The sequence below is a fragment of the Scyliorhinus canicula genome, chromosome 19 (genome assembly GCF_902713615.1).
Source record: "Scyliorhinus canicula chromosome 19, sScyCan1.1, whole genome shotgun sequence".
Lineage (NCBI taxonomy): Eukaryota > Metazoa > Chordata > Chondrichthyes > Carcharhiniformes > Scyliorhinidae > Scyliorhinus > Scyliorhinus canicula.
In genome coordinates, this window is record NC_052164.1 from 98,312,957 (window position 1) to 98,338,418 (window position 25,462).

At 49.0% G+C, this 25,462-nt stretch overlaps 1 protein-coding gene across 1 annotated transcript in view; it reads left to right on the top strand.

Moving 5' to 3' along the window:
• Positions 1-276: 276 nt before the first annotated feature.
• LOC119954429 (transmembrane protease serine 5-like) overlaps positions 277-25,462 on the top strand; it is a 44,684-nt gene continuing 19,498 nt past the window's right edge. The window contains exons 1-4 of the mRNA XM_038779638.1: positions 277-372; positions 7,429-7,828; positions 9,633-9,731; positions 21,472-21,588. Of these exons, the coding sequence (XP_038635566.1) occupies positions 370-372; positions 7,429-7,828; positions 9,633-9,731; positions 21,472-21,588 (619 nt within the window). The 5' untranslated portion in view covers positions 277-369. The remainder of the gene's footprint in view (positions 373-7,428; positions 7,829-9,632; positions 9,732-21,471; positions 21,589-25,462) is intronic.

The window sequence follows — 25,462 nt, forward strand, 5'->3', positions numbered from 1 at the left end:
AAGTAGCTCTTTTATCTTAACTGCTGAGAACCTGAAATGCTTTGGTCTTCATATCTCAGCCTCGATCTGTTTGGTCCTTACCGCCCTTCCTAAAACAACTTTCTGAGGCACATTTAGTTACTATCAGCAAAAATTAAGTGGTTGCCAGGCAACAGTTCAGCGTATATTCGTGGTATTTGTCTACATACAACATTGGGCAACTGGTTATACCGGCTGAATAACTTTTGTGATTAGTCTATTAAAACAGAACTCATCCTGATTACAGCATCTGTCACTGCGTCACAGGACTGTGCACTTTGTGTAAAACCAGGACCCGTAACACATGAGCCACTGACAGCCAAGGAACGCGTGTGCTGAAAATCTTTAATCATGGTAAGACTCAAAATTGAGAAATTTAAATCAGTGTTTCTGAAGTACTCGTTGTTATGTTTTAAAAAATCTTTTCTTTATCGTTGTTTAAATGGAAAATTCTGGATGTACACAGTGGGTCTGTCAGCGTTTGAAAGGACACAGATAAGCTAATGGTTCAGGTGGACACTATCACCGATTCTATATCCACTGGTTTTAACCTGATGTGTTTAATAGAATTTACAGTGCAGAAGGAGGCCATTTGGCCCATCGTGTTGACACTGGCCCCTGAAAGAGCACCCTACCTAAGCCCACACCTCCACCCCATCCCCGTAACCCAGTAGCCCAACCTAACCTTTGGACACGACAGGGCAATTTAGCATGAGCAATAGACCTAACCTGCACATCTCTGGACTGTGGGAGGAAACGGGAGCACCCGGCGGAAACCCACGCAGACACGGGGAGAACGTGCAGACTCCGCACAGACAGTGACCCAAGCCGGGAATCAAACCCGGGCCCCTGGCGCCGTGAAGTAGCTCTTTTATCTTAACTGCTGAGAACCTGCTCCGTATTTACAGAATTGTATTGAAATCATGCTGACATATTTTTTAAAATTTATTTTTATAAATTTGGAATACACAATTATTTTTTTCTCCACTTAAGGGACAATTTAGCGTGGCCAATCCACTTACCCTGCACATCTTTGGGTTGTGGGGGTGAAACCCACACAAACATGGGGAGAATGTGCAAACTCCACGGACAGTGACCCAGAACCGGGATTCGAACCTGGGCCCTCAGCGCCGCAGTCCCGGTGCTAACCACTGCGCCACATGCCGCCCTGTCATGCTGAAATGTAAAGCTATCCGATGTGGCTCAGTGGGCAGTGCCCCGTGAGTCACACGGTTATGAGGTCAAGCCCCATTAAAGAAAAGTAAGCATGAAATCTAAGCTGGTGTGTCCAGTGCGGTCCTGAGGGAGTGCCATGCAGTCTTTCTGTCGAGATGTCCGGGGGGGGGGGGGGGGGGGCATGCAGCCCCTCTGAGTTCTGAGTGCGGCCCACAAGGCATTTCGCTGACCCGTTGCCCAGGCGCAGGATTGCCACATTCCGCTAGTTTCTATCCGCGTAGGTTTTTTTCCACCGGCTTGACTAAAGTCATCTGCACGTAGAGCGAGGGCGAGTGAAGCGCGGCGCGTGCTGATTGCTCACAGCATCGACCGTGAGAGCCGTGCGCTCCAATCAAGTGTAAATATTTATTTCACCACTTGAAGTTGATGAGAGTTCCATTACGACATGAATGGTTAAGCATTTTCTTTAACTATGAAATGGTATGAAACATTTGCCGTGTATTATATGAACATAGAACAGTACAGAACAGGCCCTTCGGCCGAGCAATGATCACCCTACTTAAACCCACGTAACCCGTATACCCGTAACCCAACAATGCCCCCATTAACCTTACACTACGGGCAATTTAGCATGGCCAATCCACCTCACGCACACATCTTTGGACTATGGGAGGAAACCGGAGCACCCGGAGGAAACCCACGCACACACGGGGAGGACGTGCAGACTCCACACAGACAGTGACCCAGCCGGGAATCGAACCTGGGACCCTGGAGCTGTGAAGCATTGATGCTAACCACCATGCTACCGTGAGGCCCCTAATATGTGTTCAAACTTATTCAAGGCACACAGTTCGTGAACAAGCCCGATTTCAATTTTGCTGCCCGCTGAGGTGAAGGAGGGTCCCTCGTGCAGCCCACCCACTAACCTCGGGTTCCCATCACTGTATTCGATGGACATAAATTATCCCATGGACTTACTCCAGAGGTGGGGGAGGGGGAGGGGGTGGTATCCTGTCCAACAATGACAGAAGTTCTTCAAGCACTGTGTGAAGTCCTGAAATTTGTGAAAGGCGTTCTGTCATTGCAAGTCTTTTTTTTTAACAGTACTTATGAAGCACAGGTTTCCCATACAACATTCAGTGGATAGATTATTATATAGCATAGCTTGTTCGCGCCATGACCCCACGAGGACGACGGAGAAACCATCATTGGTCTCCGCATGGGACAAGTGGAGTATGAGTTTCCCAGGCAGAGGGCAGGGGCCACCCCTCTGGGGCTCGTTGTGAACTAAGATAAAATCTGGCTCAGCTGCGGTTAGCCCTCACAGCAAAGACTCTACTGGGAGTGATATTCTGCCTTGAGCAGAACTTTGTAAATAGTTAAATAAAATTATGTTCCTTTACCGCCAGCTTCCTTGGAGTTACTAAACAAAGATTCCTTGCAGATTGCCCAAAGGACTGGTTCCGCTGAACCTTGTTGAAATTTTCAGAGTGCTCCCAAGGCACCGCCAACTCGGGGCCAATTTATTTTCTCGGACACGTTCCGCAGCTTCAGAAGCTTCCACCTTGGCAATGTGGCCTCCCACTGCCACACGGAGCACAGACCAATGATTTCCTTTTCAAAATATTTCAGCTCAATTTTTTAATCTGGTTAAATAATGGCAGGTGTCAGCAAGCAATCAAAGTTAACCTGATGTTGCGCAAACTCACTGTGAAATTTGTGAGTGAAATGTGGGACTGGCTGCCACAGGGTGTGGTTGAAGTGATTTGCACAGAAGGAGTGGAACCAAAATAAATGCATGAGGGGGAAAAGAATGGAAGAATGCGCTGCGAGGGTGAGCTGAATCAAAATGGGTGGATGCTCATGTGGAGCATAGAATAGTTGGGTTGAACGACCTGTCTTTGATGTGTATATTTTATGCAATTTGAATATCGTAGCTAGCATGACAAATACCTTGGTGCCTCTCACAATGCTAATGCTTCCGTAGAATTCCATAGAATTCCTACAGTGCAGAAGGAGGCCATTCGGCCCATCGAGTCTGCACCGACCCTTGGAAAGAACGCTCTACTTAAGCCCATGCCTCCACCTCATCCCCATAACCCAGTAACCCCACCTAACATTTCGGACACTAAGGGTCAAGTTAGCCTGGCCAATTACAATTCTAGAATCATAGAATTTACAGTGCAGCAGGAGGCCATTCGGCCCATCGAGTCTGCACCGGCCCTCCGGAAAGACCCCCCCACCCCCCCCCCCCACCGAGGGCCACACCCCTGCCCTATTCCCGTAACCCAATTTGGACTGTGGAAGGAAACCGGAGCACCCGGAGGAAACCCACGCAGACACGGGGAGAAAGTGTAAACTCCACACAGGCAGTGACCCAAGGCCGGAATTGAACCGGGGTCCCTGCCGCTGTGAGGTAACGGTGCTAACCCCTGTGCCACCGTGCCGCAAATGCAAAGTGTTTGCGACAGATTGAAATGTGAATTTTAGTCACTGGACAAAGAGACCCAAGAAGTCATTCAGATTGAAGAACACTGATGTTTCATAGTGTTCAAGAGCATGGGAGTAATACAGAGCTTGATAAACAGGCACTCCCTATTTGCAAGCTTTCAGCAATCTGCCTCTTGCCCAAAGCAAAGAACCTAAGCCAATTAGGCAACTATTGCAGAAAATAGCACCAGGTGTCATTGAATCAAATATAATGCAAACCCTTGCATTAAATGGGATTAACAAACAAATGGGAAAGGGTGGAAAACAAGCCTTTACTTGGAGGATCTTTGGTTGGGCTCCAGCTATTGGACAGCATGCTGGCACAGTGGTTAGCACTGCTGCCTCACAGCGCCAGGGACTCGGGTTCAATTCCGGCCTTGGGTCACTGTCTGTGCGGAGTCTGCACATCCTCCCCGTGTCTGCGTGGGTTTCCTCCGGGCGCTCTGGTTTCCTCCCACAGTCCAAAGATGTGCAGGTTAGGTGGATTGGCCACGCCAAATTGCCTCTAGGTGAGGTTACGGGGATAGGGTGGGGATTGGGCCTACGTAAGGTGCTCTTTCAGAGGGTCTGTGCAGACCCGATGGGCCGAATGGCCTCCTTCTGAAAGTGAGGATTCTATTCACAATCTATATCAATGATTTGGATGTGGGGACCATATGTAATATTTCCATGGCCAGAATTTCTTGGCCCCACCGTGGCGGGTTCTGCCACAGTGGATGCGGCGAGCCAGTGAAACGTCCATTGACGTTGGCTGGGCTGGAAGGTTCCGGCAGTGAAAGGGGCTTGTTCGCTGACACAAAACTACGGGAGATTGTATGTTGTGAGGAGGATGGGAGGAGGTTTGATAGGGATTTGGATGGGGCTAAGTGACAGGAACATGGCAGATGGAATATAATGTGTACAAATGTGAGATTATTCACTTTGGTTGGAAAAACCGAACAGTGTTTCTTAAATAGTAGAAGGTTAGAAATTGTGGATATCCAAAGGGGCCTGGGTGACCTTGTCCATGAGTCACTGCCTGCAGGTGCAACAAGCAATTAGAAAGGTATGTTGACCTGTATCGGAAGAGTATTTCAGTAAAGGAGTAAAAATGCAATTTTATGGAGCATTGGTGAGACCACACCTAGAGTATCGGGTACAGTTTTAGTCTCCTTAGCTAAGAAAGGATATACTTGCCATAGAGGGAGGTCAACGAAGACACATCAGACTGACTCCTGGCATGGCAGGATTGTTGTATGGGGAGAGATTGAGGAGACTGGGCCTGTACTCTCCAGAGTTTGATCAATGAGAGGTGATTTATTGAAACACACAAAGTCCTCACAGGGCTCCACAGTGTAAATGCCTGAAGGATGTTTCCCCTGGCTGAGTGGGGGGAGCGGGGGGGGGGGGGGGGGGGCTACAATCAGGGGACACAGTCTCAGGATAAAGGGTCAGCCATTTAATGACATGAAATGAAAATCGCTTATTGTCACGAGTAGGCTTCAAATGAAGTTACTGTGAAAAGCCCCTAGTCGCCACATTCCGGCGCCTGTTTGGGGAGGCTGTTACGGGAATCAAACCGTGCTGCTGGCCTGCTTGGTCTGCTTTCAAAGCCAGTGATTTAGCCCTGTGCTAAACAGCCCCTTTAGGAGTGAGATGAGAAGAGATTTCTTCACTCAGAGAGTGTTGAATCTTTAGAATTCTCCGGCCCAGAGGACCACGGAGGCTCAGTCATTCAGTATGTTCAAGACAGAGATTAATAGATTTCCAGACAGTAAAACAATCAAGGGATAAGGGGATAGTATAGGAAAATGGCTTCAAAGTAGAAGATCAGCCATGATCTAGTTGAATGGCAGAGCAGGCTTGAGGGGCCGAATGGCCTCCTCCTATTTCCTATGTTACTCTATGTTCCTTCGACAGCGAACATGTGCAAACCTGTGAAGGTAGATTTTGAGATGAGACCAGGTGGATTTAAATATTAATGAGAATAGTTTGCAGATAAACAGCACTAGTACAAAATAATTCTTCAATTCTGGATGAGAGTTCAATGCTGTCCCTGCTCCCTCACTCTCTGCTTCTCTACCATTTTCCCATTCTCTCCCACCATTAACCTCTCCCCCCCACTCTCTCCCACCTGTCCTTCTCTCTATCTTGTCCCTCATTCCTACACTCGCTTGTTCCCTCCCCTCGTCCTCTCCCCTCCTCCCCTCGCTCCCTCCCTCCCCGTTTCATTCATTCTCCCCTCTCTCAAACCCTACCTTCATCTCGAAAGCCTTTCCCTGTTTCCCCCTTCTCTCCCATTTCCCCCACTCTCCTGCCATTATCCTCTCCCTCTCCCACGCTCTCTCCCACCTGTCCCTCTCTCTTCCTTGTCCCTCATTCCCACACTCCCCTGTTCCGTCCCCTCTTCCTCTCACCTGCCCTTTCACTCCCTCCCTTCCTCAATCCCTTTTTTCACCCCGTCTCCCCTCCCTCAAACCCTCCCTTCATCTCTAAAGCCTCGTCTCATCTCCCCCCCCCCCCCCCTCCCCCTCTCTCCAACCATCATCCCCTTGCTCCTTTCCTCCTTCTCTGCTATTCCCCCATCCTCCTGCAAGCTCTGGAGTTACGACCTATTTGCATTTATATTTGACTGGCCTGTTCTGTTTGAGCTTTGCTCGCCAGAAGGCTTGGAATGGACAATTTGAAATGTCATCTGAAATGTAGGCGCTGTTGGATATGGAAAAGGAAATTTACATACAGCAAGCTCCTACAGACAAGAATGTCTTCATGACCATATGAGGTTGGTTAGAGATAAACATTGGCCTGGAGAACTCCACCCCTAATCTTTGAAATGGTGTCAATGGATCGTTCGAAATCTACCGTGAAAGTAAACAAGGACTTGATTTGACATCCCATCTGACGCCCTCAACCCCCTCAGCACTGCATTGAAAGGTCAGCCAGGACTTTGTGATCTCCAGGTCTCTGGAACTCGTCCCCATACCCAAAGGTTTATAATAATATTTGTAAATGAATTGCCTGGGCCACTATCCACAGTCATTTGATGCGATTCAGTTTGTTTTAATTTAGGGGATGGCAATGGTGTTTGTCGAGGCAACTTAGACACACTTTTCAGAGCCTGTGACAACTGACACAGCAAAACGGAATTGGCAAATGTTGACACAGGAATTTACACTGGTAAATATTGACACAGTAGTGTAGACCAAAGCTAGTAACTCAGAGATTAAGGCTTGGGAACTGGAATTTTTAATGTGCTTCGAAGCCCTCTGAGAACTCTATACTCGTCCATTTCTGGTCTCTTGTACAATATTGTCCAATATTCATCACTCTGCCATTAGTGACCATGCCCGTACATTCCCGTACCAGCCTCCCCGGACAGGCGCCGGAATGTGGCGACTAGGGGCTTTTCACAGTAACTTCATTGAAGCCTACTGGTGACAATAAGCGATTTTCATTTCACTTCATTTTCATGCCCTTAGCTTTCCAGGTCTTAAGCCCTCTCTAAACTTCTTTGCCTTCCTACCTCTCTCCCCATCTTCTTAATAACCTGTGTATTTAGCCATGCTTTTGGTTACTGTCTTAATATATATTCATGTGGCTCAATATCAGAACTTAGTCTGATAATGCTACTGTGTAGCACATTGAGATCAGCATTTGGTCACTTTATGGGTGCTATACAAATGCCAGAACAAATATTTTTAAAATATGTATGCACTTCTACTATATTTGATTATTAATTTCCAAAATTCTGAATCAATGTTACAGAATTTGAATGTTGAACTCTCTGGACCTGTGAGATCTGCTGAACCGCAGGGAGAGATTATACCCTTATCCGAATTAACAGTATCTGAAGCATCACCCGCACAGTGTTCAGAAGACCTCACTTTGAGCTCTGAAGACATTGAGCCCCAGGGATTCACAGTGCCTTCCTCAACAGTGACAAGATTGGAAGCATCACCTCAGCCTTGCTCAGAAAGTCCCGCCCTGGGATCTGAATTGATGTCAGTGGATTCAAAGGATGACTCTTCACTCACTGCTAAACAGGCTGAGACCCAGGGGCAGGACGCGCCCTTGTTAGAGGCGTCAACGTCAGAGGCGCCAACGGCGCAACCACCAGAGGGCCCCTCAAAATCTGTCATTCGCAAACGCTGGCGCAAACGTTTCAGTAAGTCTGGAAAATCATTTGGTCACCTGCCGTATGTAATATCTCTTTCAATGGCTCAGTGTTCACAGAATCACAGAATTGTTATGGCACAGGAGGAGGCCATTTGATGCATCGTGCCTTTTCCCCGTCCTCCCCCGCACACTGTTTCTATTCAAGTAATAATCCAGTGCCCTCTCGAATGCCATGATGAACCTGCCTCCACCACACTTCCAGGCAGCGCATTCCAGACCCCAACCACTCGCGATGTGACAAAGTATTTTCTCTCATCACATTTGTTTCTTTTGCGACTCCCTTTAAATCTGTGCCATCTCGTTCTTGATCCTTTTACGAAACAGGTTCTCCCTATTCACTCTGTCCAGCCCCCTCATGATTTTGAACATCTTTATCAAATCTCCTCTCTCCAAGCCTTCGTCTCTCCAAGGAAAATTATCCCAACCTCTCCAATCTATCCTCATAACTGAAGTTCCTCATCCCTGGAACCGTTCTTGTAAACCTCCTTTGCACCCTCTCCAATGCGTTCGCATCTTGCCTGTAGTGTTGCGCCTGGCTCTGTGCACAACACTCCAGTTGAGTCGAACTTAGTGTCTTGTATAAATTCAGCATAATCTCCTTGCTCTTGTACTCTATGACCTAATAGTAAATCCCAGAATATTATCCGCTTTATTAACTGCTCTCTCCACCTGTCCTTTCACGTTCAATTACTTATGCACATTAACACCTAGGTCTCTCTGCTCCTGCACCCCTTTTATCCCTTATTTGATGTTGTCTCTCCATGTTTTCCTACTAAAACGCATCACCTCACACTTCTCCACATCGAACTTCATTTGCCACCTATCTGCCCATTCCACCATCTTGTCTATGCGCTTTTCGAGTTCTACACTGTCCTCTTCACAGTTTCCAATACTTCCAAGTTTTGTGTCATCCGCAAACTTTGAAATTGATCCCTGCACACCAAGATCTAGATCATTAATATCTGTTAGGAAAAGGAAGGGTCCCAGTATCGACCCCGGGAATACCACTTCAAACCGTCCTCCAGCCCAAAAGATATCCATTAACCATTACTCTCCGCTTCGTATTATTCAACCAATTCTGTATGCTTGTCGCTGCTGCCCTTTCTCACAAGTCTGTTGTGTGATACTGTATCAACCTTCTGAAAGTTCATGAACACCACATCAACAGCATTATCCTCCGTGATCCCCTCTGTCACTCTTCAAAAATCTCCAGCAACTTAGTTAAACATGATTTCCCCTTTAGGTTGGCTGCCAGTCTTTACTCATACCCCCTCTTTGCTGCTCTAATGTGCTTTATTACCTCCCCTCTTAACCTTCTGTTTTCCTCTTAATTCTCAACTGTATTTTCTACCTGATGCCTTTCATAAACCACACTTTTTCTTACTTATCTTAATTTCTATCTCCTTTTTCATCCAAGGAACTCTTGATGTGTTTGTCCTACATTTCCATTTTAGGGGAATATACCTTGTCTGTGTCCAGACCAGTTCTGTTTTGAAGGGAGCCCATTGTTCAGCTACAATTTTCCTGCCACCCTTTGGTTCCAGTCCAACTGGCCACGTTCCGTTCTTTCCCCTTTGAGCGGGGGGCGGCCAGGAGGTGGGCCACCCCCCTGGGCACCCTCTGGCCCCAGCTGACCCATCAGCTGAATTAACCCTGTTAGGGTTAGGGTTAGGCTATGCTCAGAGCTGTCCCTAAGTTCAAGTTGTGCATCAAGCGAAAGTTGGTAACGGTCTGAATTCCTGCTTTACGTCAGGTACAGCAGTGTTAAGTTCACGTGTCATCTTGTTCCCTAGGACCCCGCAGACGGCCGCCCAGGGCAACCAAGAGGATTCTGGTACTCCTTTGTGCAGTCACCATCTTTTCTTCAATTGTAGTTGCAATATATTTTATAGGTAAGAGAACAAAATGTTTCTTTGACTAACAACTCCATAAAGTGAGGATTTTTAAAGGAACCATCCTTAATTTTAAATTGTCAATCTGACTAAATGCTAGTGCATCCTTACACTTCTACATAGTCAGGCAATCACTGTTCCTTCTTCCTATAATACGAGCAGCACGGTAGCATGGTGGTTAGCATAAATGCTTCACAGCTCCAGGGTCCCAGGTTCAATTCCCGGCTGGGTCACTGTCTGTGCGGAGTCTGCACTTACTCCCCGTGTGTGCGTGGGTTTCCTCCGGGTGCTCCGGTTTCCTCCCACAGTCCAAAGATGTGCGGGTTAGGTGGATTGGCCATGCTAAATTGCCCGTAGTGTCCTAAAAAAGTAAGGTTAAGGGGGGGGTTGTTGGGTTACGGGTATGGGGTGGATATGTGGGTTTGAGTAGGGTGATCATTGCTCGGCGCAACATCGAGGGCCGAAGGGCCTGTTCTATGCTGTACTGTTCTATGTTCTATGTTCTATAATGCAGTCTCAAATGGCTGACACCCCAGTATATTATTTGCACTGAACAGCACCACTAAGTAAGCTAACAGATCAACAGTAAATTGTTGCACCGGAGTCGCCAGTAAATGTTACTAATTGTGTTTTCTCCTTAATTGGCTCTGTTAATGGCGGTTAATATGGCAGCCAGTGTTATCTGAAGCAGCATCACACAACCCTCCGGTTTCCTCCCACAGTCCAAAGATGTGCAGGTTAGGTGGATTGGCCATGCTAAATTGCCCCTTAGTGTCCAAAATAATTGGATGGGGTTGCAGGGATAGGATGGAGGTGTGGGCTTAGATAGGGTTCTCTTTCTAAAAAAGGGCCAGTGCAGACTCGATGGGCTGAATAGCCTCCTTCTGCACTGTAGATTCTATGATTCTTCCACTGAGGCATCAGTTTTGTCTATAACAGGTCGATCAGGTACGGATTCAAAAACATTTCTTGATGGCAGCGCTGATTGATGGAGTGTCTCTCTACCTCCACGTGTTTACGAATGGTCTGCCCCTCCCATGTTTACTCAGTACGGCAGGGATCCAGTCTCTGAAACAATACATCTGGGCATCCAACTTGATCCACTTCCGAAGTTTCATAGTTTGCCATCATGGGCGGATTCCTGACCCCCCCGCCGGGTTGGAGAATCGCCGGTGGGCGGCGTGAATCCCGCCCTGCCGCTCTGACGCCGGGTGCCGAATTCTCCAACGCTGGTTTTCGGGCAGGGGCGGGGATCGCGCCGGTTGGGGTCGCCTGGCAATTCTCCGGGCCCCGATGGGCCGAGCGGCCACCTATTTTCGGCCAGTCCCGCCGGCGTGAAATAGTCTTGCTCCATCCTGGCAGGACCTGGCTTGGAGGGCGGCTTGTGGAGTCCTCGGGAGAGCGGGGGGGGGGGGGGGGGGGGGGGGGGGGAGGATCCGGCCCCCACGGTGGCCTGGCCCGCGATCGGGGCCCACCGATCTGTGGGAGGGCCTGTGCCGTGGGGGCACTCTTTCCTCTATAAGGCTCTGCCGTGGCTGGCACGGAAAGGAAAGCTCCAGTGCATGCGCAGGAAACATGCCGGCGGTTCTGTGCATGCGCCGGTACGAGCCGCCCTGCCAATTGCGGGAGAATCACGCCCCATGTCATATTATGTACTTAAAAATAAATTTCGAGTACCCAATTATTTTTTTCCAATTTAGTGTGGCCAATCCACCTACCCTGCACATCTTTGGGTTGTAGGGGTGAGACCCACGCAGACACGGGGAGAATGTGCAAACTCCACACGGACAGTGACCCAGAGCCAGATGGTCTGACAGCATCTGTGGAGAGAGAAGGGAGCTAACCTTTCGAGTTTGGATGACTCTTTGTCAATAACCTCCACAGGGAGGGTGGGGGTGGGTAGGGAGTAAGGAGGGGTGTGTGCGGACAGAACATTGCCGAACCCAGCCGCGGACATGTGCCTGGGGATGGGGCCCATCCGCTGGATGTTCGGATGTTGTTTGCTGCCTCTGTGGTGTTGCCTCCTGCAGCGATCAAGCACAGTGCCCAGGCATCAAGGTGTGATTGGGGGATGCAAAGCAATAATTCCCACATGCACCCACAGGAATCCACTTGAGATGTGTGAAGTGCTCTCCTAACCACAATTCTCTATTAGCAATAGCCTTCAGCCGAACAGCCAGAGGCCTCCGCAGTCAGTGAGAGTTATGGGTGGTGAGTGGGGCAGACAGGCAGGAACCAGGGTAGTTCCCAGAATGGATACACATGTTCCAGGGGTTGGTATGGAGGATCCACACATGGTTGCCATTCCCCCAGCAGAGCCCCCAGCCCCGATGCCCCCAGCCCCCCCATGGTGACCCACCCCAACCCGAGCAGCACGCCCTCCCTCGGTGGCCCCCCTCCCTCGGTGGCCCACTCCACCCCTTTCCCTGCCCCGGGCACATTGCTTGTGAGCGAAGATGGCCACTCACCTCCTAGGGTCTCCGCAGCAGCCTTTCCGCCAGTTTGACGGTTTTCAAAAGGAGTACTAATTGGTGCCAGCGTGCCCACTTGCTGGTTGGATATGGGATGGCTCCCACTAATTGTGTGGAAATAGGGCTTAAGTTGCGATTATTGTTTTCTTGCCCCGCTACGGCGGGATCCTGATTTCGCCTACGAAAGTGAGACGGTTACATCGCAAATGGGTTTGTGCTCGGCGCAGTTCTCATTTTTGGCCGCTGCCGCTATTCACCTGCCTGGTCGTGCTCTCGCTCGAGAGAAACGAGGCCACTGAATCCTGCTCCCCAATATAGCTGCCCAATATTGGATCAATATAGAACCACTTCTCACCAGTGGTATAGTGGCAGGCCAACACTTTAAACAACCTTCTTCTCAAGTCAGTCACATGGGTTCGAAACGTTAACTCTCTTCCTCTCTCCATGGATGCTGCTGGACCTGCTGAGATTTTCCAGCATTTTCTGTTTTTATTTGCGATTTCCCGCACCCCCGGTATTTTGCTGTTCAGTTATTTGGCACGCTTTGTTGTGCCACTCGTGGGGCAAGGGTGATAGATCAGAAAGCATTTCACTTCTGCCACACCTAGAGTTATAGAGTCATTACGGTACAGAAGGAGACCATTCAGCCCATCGAGTCCATACCAACTCTCTGTAGAACAATCCAATCAGTCCCACTACCTGGTTCTATCCTCAAAGTCCTGCAAATTTATCTTCTTCAAATGTCCATCCGGTCTCCTTCTGAAATCATTGATCATTTCCACTTCAACCACCCTGGGGGGACGGGGGGGGGGGGGGGGGGGGGGGAACGGGGACGGGGGGGGGGGGGGTCAGTGGTACTGTCACCGGAGGAATATTCCAGACACCCAGGGCAAGATCTCGAGACCCAGGCTCAAATTTCTCCATGGCACATGGTGTATTTTGAATTAAATTTTTTAAAATCTGGAATTAAAAGTCTGATGATGACCACAAATCGATTGTTGTAAAAACCCATCTGGTTCACTAATGTCCTTCAGGGAGGGAAATCTGCCGCCCTTACCCAGTCTGGCCTACATGTGATTCCAGACCCATAGCAATGTGGTTGACTCTTAAATGCACCCTGGAATCAGAGAATCATCGAATTTACAGTGCAGAAGGAGGCCATTCGGCCCATCGAGTCTGCACCGGCCCTTGGAAAGAGCACCCCACTCAAGCCCACACCTTCACCCCATCCCCGTAACCCCACCCAACCCAACCCAACCTTTTTGGACGCTAAGGGCAATTTAGCATGGTCAATCCACCTAACCCGCACATCTTTGGACTGTGGGAGGAAACCGGAGCACCCGGAGGAAACCCACGCAGACACGGGGAGAAAGCGCAGACTCCACACAGACAGTGACCCAGCCGGGAATCGAACCTGGGACCCTGGAGCTGTGAGTCAGCTGTGCCGACCACTGTGCCGCCCTGGAGGGCACTGGGCAGTTACGGGTGGCAAGAAATGTTTGCCCAGCTAGTAACGCCCACATCCCATAAATGAACGAAAAGAAAACCTCCATAGGCAGCGAGTTCCAGGTCATTGCCATACGCTGCACCTCTTGCACAAAACATCATGCCAGCAGTGAAAGAAAGTGCTGGAAAATCTCAGCAGGCCTGGCAGCATCTGTAAGGAGAGAAAAGAGCTGACGTTTCGAGTGCAGATGACCCTTTGTCAAAGCCCTGCTGAGGTTTTCCTGCATTTTCTCTTTTGTTTTCAGATTCCAGCATCCGCAGTAATTTGCTTTTATTCCAGCAATAGTTGGCGGTGCGGTGCTGCTCCACAAATGTTCCTTCAGTGCCTTTGCCAATGCCTGCTCTTCATATCTGCACAGATATTGCCGACGAATGATTACAATCATCAACTGAGTTTATCTCCCGTCCCAACCCAGGGCAGGCTGGAAGCCAATTCTAGCACAACCACCTCACCCCATCCCGATTCCCACTTCCAGTTATCTCAGAGCCTGGGGACCGAACCTGGAGTCTTTTTGGCCTGCGGAATATACTGACACCTCACTGATTCACCCTGGAAAAGAGGAAAGCAGCTGGAGCTGGCATGGAACCACCAATCGTAAACCATTACATTAGAGGCCAAACACTGCGGATGCTGAACATCAGAAATGAAAGCAGAAAATGTTGAAAATGCTCAGCAGGTCAGGCAACATCTGTGGAGAAAGAAACACTGTCATTGGCCCAGAACCTCTGCTCTCTAGGGGGGGGGGGGGGGGGGCGTGGCAGTGGGACAGGGTTTGGTTGTACGCAGGATCTGATTGATTTATTGTCACAAGTACCAAAGTACAGTGAAAAGTATTTTTCCGCGGCCAAGGGATCGTACGCAGTACGTACACATTAGACAAAAAGAATAATCGGCAAAATACATCGACAAACAGTGATTGGTCACAGTGTGTAACAAAGGCAAACAAAGCAAATACATGAGCAAGTGCAGCATAGAGCGTCGTGAATAGTGTTCTTACAGGGAACAGATCAGTCCGAGGAGGAGGTGTTGAGGAGTCTAGTAGCTGTGGGGAAGAAGCTGTTCCGATGTCTGGATGTGCGAGTCTTCAGACATCTGTATCTTCTGCCTGATGGAAGGGTCTGGAAGAAGGCAATGCCTGGGTGGGAGGGGTCTCTGATAATGCTGTCTGCCTTCCTGAGGCAGCGGGAGGTGTAGACAGAATCAATGTGAGGGTGGCAAGCTTGTGTGACGCATTGGGCTGAATTCACCACACTTTCTTGCAATTTCTTGCAGTTTCTTACAATCTTGGGCTGAGCAGTTGCCATACCAGGCTGCAATGCGGCCGGGTAGGATGCTCTCCATGGCACATCTGCAGAAGTTTGTGAGAATCGATGCAGACATGCATTTTCTTTAGCTTCCATAGGAAGTAGAAAATCTTCTTACCAGAGAATCTAGTAGAAAAGTAGAGGGATTTACCCCGGAAGATGCTGTTGGGGGCTCTCCCCTGGAAATCTCCGAGCAAAGACTGCATGGAAATTGCCCGGGAAGTTCAAATTTCCAGTGGGCAATTACCTCTGCATCTGAAACCATCTGATATTCCAAATTAAATCCTACTCCGACTCCATTAGCAAATAGTTACTCAGGAAACATGAGAGCAGTGATAGCGATCTGAAAAATGTTGAACTTAATACTGAGCCAGAAAGTAAACCGGATTAACAGGATTTGGAATTTATTTGGGTTTGGCTTTAATTTTGTTACTTTGCCACTTAAAACTCTCAGCTTACCGACTGAAGTCAGGTGATTGTGCAACAATAGGCGAGGCAGAAGTTTCAACATTCAATTATCCTCAAATAAACAAGGATAAACTTTCCAAAGTTCCCACGCCCTGTGCGACCGTTGAGATTTATTTCCAATCAAATTTCTTCTGCAATTTCACACTGACAGCAGCTTCTGCTATATTGGGGGAAGTTCATTACTTCAGGATGTTTTGCATCGGTCCAGGTGTTTGCACATCAGAGAAACAGGCCATTCAGCCCATGAGCCCGTACTGGCGTATGTGCACCACATGAGCCTCCTCCCACTTTACTTCATTTCACTCCCTCCAATTCTCCCTCCCTCATCGAGCTTCCCTTTAAATGTTCCTATGGTATCTACCAAAATGTTCCTCTGTAGCTGTGTATGCTGCATTGTAGCCACTTCTTGAGTCAAAAAAAACCTGCCTTGAATTTTCTATTGGAATTATTAGCGGCCTTAAAATCTCTAAAACATATTTTCCCGCAAATGCAAACATTTTCTATACATCGACCCCCGTCAAATGATTTCATTATCTTAAAGGCCTCTCTCTGTCAGGTATTGCATTTATGTTACAGCATGGCCACCCAGCCTATCTCCAATGGAAGCTAGCGGTAGAATTATTATTGTGATCTCTTGCATCACCTGTCGTTTCAGTGAGCTCCACGCACCTGATACTGGAAGATGTGACCTTTCTCCAATCCAATAAAATGATGTCGGCATTTCCCACCCATGTAAACAGCGTTGGTAAATGTTGAGTTCGTGTTAATAGGTTTATGTTTAGCCTGTTTAGTTCAGGTTAAATCCTGACTCCCTCTCAGTCTCTTAATATTTCTGAAGTAATAAAAACGAAACCACTGCTCAAGAGAATATAGATGAATACAATATTGTGGGGGAGGGAAGCATTCTATATCGGTTGTTGAGAGATGTATTTGCCGAAAGCAGCCATTTCCTAGCTTAATCGACTCTAGAGTTGGGGGTTTCTAAAAACGCAAAAAAAATCCAGGAATTGAAAATAAAGCTTGAATTTAAGATTGTTTAATTTATTCATTCATGGGATGTGGTTGTTACAGACAAAAATCAGGCACTGCAACAACTCTCCAAACCCCTTTTAACAACATCTCCCAAACCCATGCCACCTACCACCGAGACAAATAACTCAAACACATAGGCAGAATTCTCTGACCCCGCCGCACCCATTTTCTGGTGCAGCGCGTCCCCGCCAACAGCGGGATTCTCCGTCCCAGCAACCGGCCAATGGGGTTTCCCATTGTGGGCACCCCCACGCCGTCGGGAAACCCGTGGGCGTGAGTGCGCTGTCGATGAAACCGAGGATCCCGCCGAAGGAGAATCCCGCCCACAGGATTACCATCATCCCAAGTTCCCCTCCAAGTCACACAATGCTCTGCCCATTGTGTTTCCTCAGAAACAGATGCAGTGGACAACATCTAAGCTTTGGCTGGCAAGTGGCAAGTAACATTCGCGCCACACAAGTGCCAAGCAATGTCCATCATTTCATTTCATTTTCACCAACAAGAAAGAATCCAGCCATCGCCCTTTGACTTTCAATAGCATTACCATCGCTGAATTCCCCACTATCAACATCCTTAGAGTTACCATTGACCAGAAACTGAACTGGACTAAGCCAAGTGCTAGAAATCCTGCTTTGTGAAACTCCTCTCCTGACTCCCCAATGTCTGTCCACCATCGACAAGGCACAAGTCAGGAGTGTGATGAATACTCTCCACTTGCCTGGATGAGTGCAGGTCTAACAAGACTCAAGAAGCTCAACACCATCCAGAATAAAGCAGCCCACTTTATTGGTGTCCCATCCACTCACTCCAGTTGTCCATTTACTACCTTCTCATTACATACATAGATCTGTCCAGCATATGCCATTTTCACATTGTCCATCGCACTTCGTCCTGGTGGCCCCATTTCACTGACAAAACTTGGCTCGGCTTCCTGTGTGAAATCAAGAGCATCATCCCCTGATGTTAGAAGGGTATGGAGGAATTTCTGCTTCTCATGTTCCCATTCCACCAACATGGACTCCCAGTGATACCTCTCTGCCATTGCAAACGTCCTCCTCCTGGACTCTTCAATAGCAGCATGTACCATCTACAAGATTCACTGTAGGAACTCACCAAGTCTCCTTGGACAGCACCTTCTAGACCCACGACCACCGCCACCTCAAAAGACAAGGACAAATGGACTTGTGGGAACACCACTACAAGGAAGCTCCCCTTTAATCCACTCACCATCCTGACTGTCACTGGGTCAAAGGCTGGGACTCCCTAACAGCACTGTGGGTGTACCTACACCACATGAACTGCAACGGTTCATGAAAGCAGTTCACCACCACCTTCTCAAAGGCAATTAGGGATGGACAATAAATGCTGGTTTTGCCAGTGACGCCCACATACCCAGAATGAATAAAAGAAAACTATCCTGATTTGTAACTATGGGCGCGATCATACAGCCTCGTCACGCCCGACTCGTGACATCACAAGACCACTAAATCTCACGAGAGGGCTCTCACGATCTTGCGTGATGGTGCAAACTGGATCTCACCCTCACTGGGAGGGTCCAGATTTGCATATTCAAGTGAGCAGTTGTCGTCACGTAAACGTGCCGGCGCCAGAGTCTCCCAAGGCCTGGGATTGAACTTCCACGCCTGGGAGAACTCGCCAAGGCGCCATTCAGCACTGGTCCACACGAATGTGAACCAGCTGTAAGGGCACCTGGGGGTTTCTCCCAGGCCATTGGAGGCCCCCAGGTGTCCGGGTTCTGGACAGGGTGGTACCCTGGCACTGCCACTGCTACCTGGCCACCTCAGCACTGAGAGCCTAACACCCCGGCAGTGCCACCTGGGTGTCAGGCTGGTTTTGCTCTTCTGGCAGATTGCCCATGCCGAAGATCAGGCCTGGGATACCCTGCCCTTAAGCGGTAGGGTGAATGGGGGCCAAAGACCCTCGAGCAGGCAGTTTGGGGCATTGGGGAGTTCAGGAGGCCGTGGTATGGAGTCATTTAAAAATAGCTCCCCGACCTCGTCCTGCATTGCAGGAAATTAAGGTACGGGAGGCCTCGACAGGGCGTCTTCGCGAGGCCATGAAAAAAACAGAATCCCGTTTGATAGCTGCAGGCACTGAGCAACAACCTGCCAAACTCGCTCAAAACGGGACTCTTTTCCTGTTAAAGCGCAGCCACATCAACATAATTCACCGTCGCTGGGTCAAAATCCTTGAACTCCCTCCCTATCAGCATGGTGGGTGTGCCTACACCACATGTAGGCAATTCAAGATGGTGGGTCACCCACCACCTTCTCAAGGGCAATCCAGAGTGGGCATCAAATTTGGTCTCACCAGCCGATATTCACAAGCAAATTTGTAAAAGAAAAGGGATGTAATCTGGTTGGCAATTTGTTGTCACCTATGTTTTTATCTAATTTAAAGGCAACACTGACCCCACTCTGTTCTTGGTTAGGTAACAGAAGGACTCATTAATTTGCTTCATATATAACTACAGGAAAAATCCATCGTTTCATTTCTATCCCAATGGACCAAATCTCAGAAATGCAGCCAGCACCCCCTCAGTAATAGCACTGGGGTATCAATTTAAGCTGTGTACCAGCGTGTGAATCCACCACCTCCGAATCAAAGCTGAGAGAGGTACCAGCTCAGAGAAGGAAAATGTGCAGGAAACGGTTTGAGGTTTTGCAAGGGAAAAGTTGGTGAATTTTTCAACTCAAGAAATATCCTTGCTTCCGCAAGAAATAAATTGCACATTTATACTTCCCAGCGTGTAATTATAGAGCCCTCAACCTCAGGGCTAACAGAGTGAATGTGCTTGTCAATCTGCTGACACTGAGTTTCAGGTTTTATTTAGTTGTGAGTAATAATCCAAAATAATCAAATAAAAGGTACCATCGTGCAAAGGTCCTCAATTATCTCATTTTAAAATGCCTGAGTTTAGGATTTCACAGGGAAGTGGAAACATAATGCCAATCAGTGTTAACACAATAGAAACTTAAATGTCACACACCCCCTTCATTAGATGACTAATGTGAAGGAGTGTTTGTATGGAGAATTATAGCACAATACCTTACTTCAAATAAAATCAACCTTGCTCAATACTTTCACTTAACCCCTGCCACCCTCTCCTGAAGATACCAGTATATCCAGGAGTATCTTTTTAAAGATGTATTTATTAATGTGCTGTGGCCACCATGTATTGCCTATCTCAATTGCCCTTGTGAGGGTGGGGGTGAGCTGCCTTCTTGAGCTGCTGCAGTCCCTGTGTTGTCTGTGGTGATATGCATCACTGTAAATACACAAGGAATTAATGTAAATATGTAGACTAGCTAGACACTAGAAGGAGCACCAGAGACATGACACACAAACACTCAACCAATAGAACAGTTAGATAGGACACAACCAATGGGCATTCACAATACACACAGAGGTGACACTACCACAGGAGGGCATTACACCAAGCCATACATAAAGGACACTACACACATAATCTGCCTCTTTCCAGTGGAGACAGTCAGTGAGTAGAGACACAATATCACTCCCACCACGTGGATTGTAGCAGACTGGTTCGTCAGTCTGAGTAGCTATACAAGGATTAACAGTAGTGGCGAACCCAAGTAGAAGTCTAAATAGTTTAATAAACATGTTGAAGTTATCTCCACGTCTGAACCTTCGTTTGTCAAGTGCACCACAAGGAAGCCGCTTATACTACACCTAGAGCATAACAAGACATTGTCGGTCATGTTGTTCAGGATAGATTTCTTTGATTCTGTCCCACCTATGTGCAGAGAAGCAGAGTTAATGGGTGGGATTTTCGACCGTTTCCGCTGGCAGGATTTTCCGGTCCCATCGATGCCCCCCACTCCCCCCCCCCCCCATCCCCTTCACCCTCCGCGGGTTCCCCGGTAGTGGAGGATGCAAACAACGGCAAACTCCATTGACAGCGGCGGGATCAGAAAATCCCAGCTCCAGCACACTGGGAGGGCGGTGGGACGGAAAACACTGCCCAATGTTTCCAGTCCGTACGACCCATCTTCAGAGGAACCCCACCTGATTTCTACTCTATACACTTAGGTCAGCCATAATGCATCGATACTCTCCTGACAAAGGGAAGTATGCAGACTCGCCTATCAACTAGATATTCCTAACTCATGAGGTGCAGGAGTGGCTTGGTGGGTAGCACACTCACACAGAGACCTGTCCAAGCCAACATTCCCGTGCAGCGGTGAGGGGGTGCTGCATTGTCAGAAGTGACATTTGTTGTTTGAAACCAGTGCCCCGTGCCAAAGTGAAATGAAAGATCCCATGGCACCATGCATCGGCCATGCATGGCAGGGGCTGGTTTAGCACAGGGCTAAATTGCTGGCTTTTAAAGCAGACCAAGGCAGGCCAGCAGCACGGTTCAATTCCCGTACCCGCCTCCCCGGACAGGCGCCGGAATGTGGCGACTAGGGGCTTTTCACCATGCATCTACCATGCATCTGCCAGGGGCTGGTTTAGCACAGGGCTAAGTAGCTGGCTTTTAAAGCAGACCAAGGCAGGCCAGCAGCACGGTTCAATTCCCTGACCAGCCTCCCCGGACAGGCGCCGGAATGTGCCGACTGGGGGCTTTTCACAGTAACTTCATTTGAAGCCTACTTGTGACAATAAGCGATTTTCATTTCATTTCACCATCCAAAGATAAACAGTGGAGTCCTGAACAACCTTAATCACTCAACTAACATCATTGAAACAGATGATCTGGTCATTATCTCATTGCTGTTTGAGGGACATTGTCAGTGATAGGGGAGATATTTTTAAAAATCTCACAGGCCAATATATTTTATCCAATATATTTTATTTTCCTAATTTTCCGATTATGAGAGTGCACCTGAGGCGTGAGAGATGGAGGCCCCTTCCCAATGAGTTGTCCTGATAACTGAAGATCTCTTTTATTTAATTATTTTTTTTTACGTTAGTGAGGCATTTGGAGAGACCGATTGAAAATAAAACCTCAATACCAACTGGAGGCAACGCGCCAACAACTCGCTGCAATGAGACAGATATATATATCAACCATACAACGTCAAGAACAGGTTGGTGTTTTGTTACAGTTTCTGTAGTTTTGTTGGAAAAGACATGGCTTTACAAGTATACACAAGCTGCGTGATTCTGCGGGTCTGTTAGCCACAGACGCAAATCCTGTAATGGCCGCAAAATAACACGAGAAGCCCAAAACTGGATTCGCGCTGGTGAGTTTACGGAACGTGACCTTCTCGGGCCCTCCATAATGGTGCGATCAGGTTCCGCCCAGGAAGGGCAAGAACCGGATTTGAATCAATTTTCGTATCATTGGCGAGTTTAAAGCTGAATCTTCAGAGCTCATTGAATCTTCCCACCGGCCACCATGAGGTCACATGACACAAATTACTACTTTTAAAAAAAGTTTTGTGATGTTTGGCTTACAGGTGGTGACGTTCCCATGGTGATGTTCGCATCCACTGTCCTTCCTTCTAGGTGGTAGAAGCCTGGGGTTTGGAAGGTGCTGTCGGAGGAGCCCGAGTGAGTTGCCGCAGTGCACCTTGGAAATAGTACACACTACTGTCACTGTGCGTTGGTGCACTGTGGGCGACATGGTAGCACAGTGGTTAGCACTGTTGCTTCACACTGCCAGGGTCCCAGGTTCCATTCCCAGCTTGATTACTGCCTGTGCGGAGTCTGCATGTTCTCCCCGTGTTTGCGTGGGATTCCTCCGAGTGCTCTGGCTTCCTCCCACAAGTCCCGAAAGACGTGCTTATTAGGTAATTTGGACATTCTGAATTCTCCCTCTGAGTATCCAAACAGGCGCCGGAGTGTGGTGACTAGGGGCTTTTCACAGTAACTTCATTGCGGTGTTAGTGTAAGCCTACTTGTGACAATAATGAAGATTCTAAAGATTATGGTGAAGGGAGTTCATGTTGGTGGAAGGGATGCCAGTGAAGCAATTGTTTTGTCCTGGACTGTTCAATCGGCACTAACCAGAGGGGCTTCCACTCGATATCCATCCTTCGGGATGAATGCTGTTATCTGACAGCTCAATGTACATGTGGTGAATCACAGTAGCGTAATTCACACTGTGTTACACATGTTGTACTATGTCTCTGTAAGCTCGGCACACGAGCAGTTGCGCTGCTCTGCCACTAGGGGGAGATGCACTGGGAGTGTACGGGAGTTTGTACTGGGCTCCACCCTTGGCTCCACCCACGACTCCTCACCCTAACCGGAAGTATAAAGGTTGATGCTGAGAGCCTGCCTGCCAGTTCATCTGGAGTTCATCTTGTCACAGGCAGGCTCTGTTGTAAGACGATTAAAACCACTGTTCACTTCTAACCACGTGTCGCGTCAATTGATGGTCTCATCAATTTAATCGTCTTACAACAGAGCCTGCCTGTGACAAGATGAACTCCAGATGAACCCAGCACCAGGAGGTCAGAGGGCCACAGGGCAAGCTCAAAGGCCGGACACAGCACAAGCCAATCAGGGAGCTCGCAGGCAAAGAAAGTGATCAAGGGTTTACAGGTCCCGGGTGTTTTTCATGGAGCTTCCGGACAACATGTGCCTCAGGGGACTCCACTTCAACAGGAAGGCAGCACTGCACCTGGGCGCCGTTCTATTCAACTTGGTGCAACATGGAGGAGGCCGGCATCCACTCCCTGTGGCCATGAAGGGGTAGGCAGACCTAAACCTCTAAGTCATGGGGTCATTCCAGGGCTCAATGGGTGACCTGTGTAGCATCTCACAGTCATCCACCCACAAATGCATCAACAAGGTCTTGAATGCACTTTATGCCAGGCACATGACTGCATAAAATTTGATCTGGGCCAGGCTCATTAGGGCGAGGGGTCTGCGGGTTTCAGGGCTGTAGCTAGAATGCCACAGATGCAGGGGGCCATAAATGGGCCATTTGTGTCATGTACACACCCCCTGGCATCAGGGAGTCCCCTTTATTAACAGGAAGGGGTTCCATTCCCTTATTGTCCAGATGGTCTGTGACCACCAGATCGGGATCCTGCAAGTGTGTGCACGTTTTTCAGGGAGCATGCATGATAGCTTCATCCTTGGGCAATCTCAAATTCCTAGGATATTCAAGGGTCACCCCAGGTTGCAGGGGTGGCTCTTTGGGAACAAGGGTTATCCGCTGAGGTGTTGCCCAACAACACTGATGGAGAGGCCTGAGACCGATGGAGAGGCCTGAGACCGATGCAGAGGCCTGAGACCGATGGAGAGGCCTGAGACCGATGCAGAGGCCTGAGACCGATGGAGAGGCCTGAGACCGATGCAGAGGCCTGAGACCGATGGAGAGGCCTGAGACCGATGCAGAGGCCTGAGACCGATGCAGAGGCCCGGTACAACGAGGCTCACTGTGCTACCTGATTTGTGATTGAGCGATGCATCAGGATGCAATTCTGCTGCCTCCACAGATCCGGTGGGACCCTGCAGTACAGGGTCTCTTGCATCGTTGTGGTCTGCTGTGCCCTTCATAACTTGGAGCAGCAGCAGGGCGACATGCTTGGGGATGACCAGGAGGAGTAGAACATTTCCCCTGCCCTTGAGGAGGTCCTGAAGGGAGTGGAGGAAGGGACTGAAGAGGAGCCAGAGGATGGAGGCCAGGCAGGGGGTGAGGGTTCGAATCAGAGTGCCCCGGCCTACTTTCGGATGCCACTGATCTTACCTTGTCACCCTATCCCCACACCACCCGTCCTGTGCTGCTTTTTACAGACTCCCCCATTTGGCCTGCAGTTGCTGGATTGTTGCTGACAATCCCTCCTGTTGTTCCTGGCTCTGCCTTTGAATCCCCAGCAGCTGAGGGAATAACATATCTAGAGGCAGGCACCTAGCTGGGGCACGTCAGAGTCCTGGGATCCAGCAGACTTCCGACTCTCCAACCTTTGGGATATCCCTGTTTCCTCCTGATGTGCTTCAGTAGCAGTGTGGAGTGCACCAGCTAGTGACCCACAAGCCTGGCTGCTAAGTTCGGCCACCAAGGTGCTTGTCTCTGTGATGTTGGATGGTATGGGTGACAGCTGAGAAGCATGATCTGTGACCTCCTCGGAGATCTCCTCCAAGATGGTGACGAGGGTGGCGGAGGGGAGGCATATGTGGTGGATAGGCTAAGCTCTTTGATTGATGTTCCTGCAAAGCACGGCCTGGTCAACGGTTTAGACAACAAAAAACTCACTTGAGTGATCATCTGGATGAAGGTGCAGTGGCCCTCAGTTTTCTGTCACAGGCCCATCTCAGTATCTGTGCAGGCCCACCCCTGTGACCTCCATAACTCTCTACTCGAAAGGAGTCAAGATCCTCAGTTCGAGCAATGCACCACCCAGTCTTCTCTCTCTCGCTATGGTTGTGGGCTATCTTCACATGCAGGCACCCAAAAGGGAATGATGTGAGCCAAATGCCTGGTGGGTCAGAGATCGATGACAACTGGCATGTGTGGGCACTGCACCTAAGCAGGGAGAGGTTCTGATGAGGGAGGAATTGAGGATTCTGGAGGGAGGTCAGGTGCTGGAAACCTGGCAGGTGGCAGCATGTGGGTTCCAGGTGGCATTCCGGGGGTTGACCCAGGGTGGAGCGCCGGGGTAGACAGGGAACACTTACCCTTGCAGATCGTAGAAGGTCATTTTTTTCTACATTGAATCTCCAGCTTCTTGGTCAGGCTGCTGGCACTGACCGGCAGTGCCATCATCTCCCCGGCGGGATGGGTGACCTTGCTGGGCGAGTCTCCTGCCAACCCGTGGGTAAATTGTGGCCCACCTCTGCTCCGCGACATCCAGCAATCAAGTCAGGGCCCCTCTGAATATCTGGGAATGGGTCTCCGAGCTGCCATTCTCCTAGCTTGACTGCAATGGCCCCTGCGGCGGGCAAATCAGATGCTTTGTATCTTTTGAAAAAATATTTCAAAGTGATTAAAGATTGCGATCTGGATTG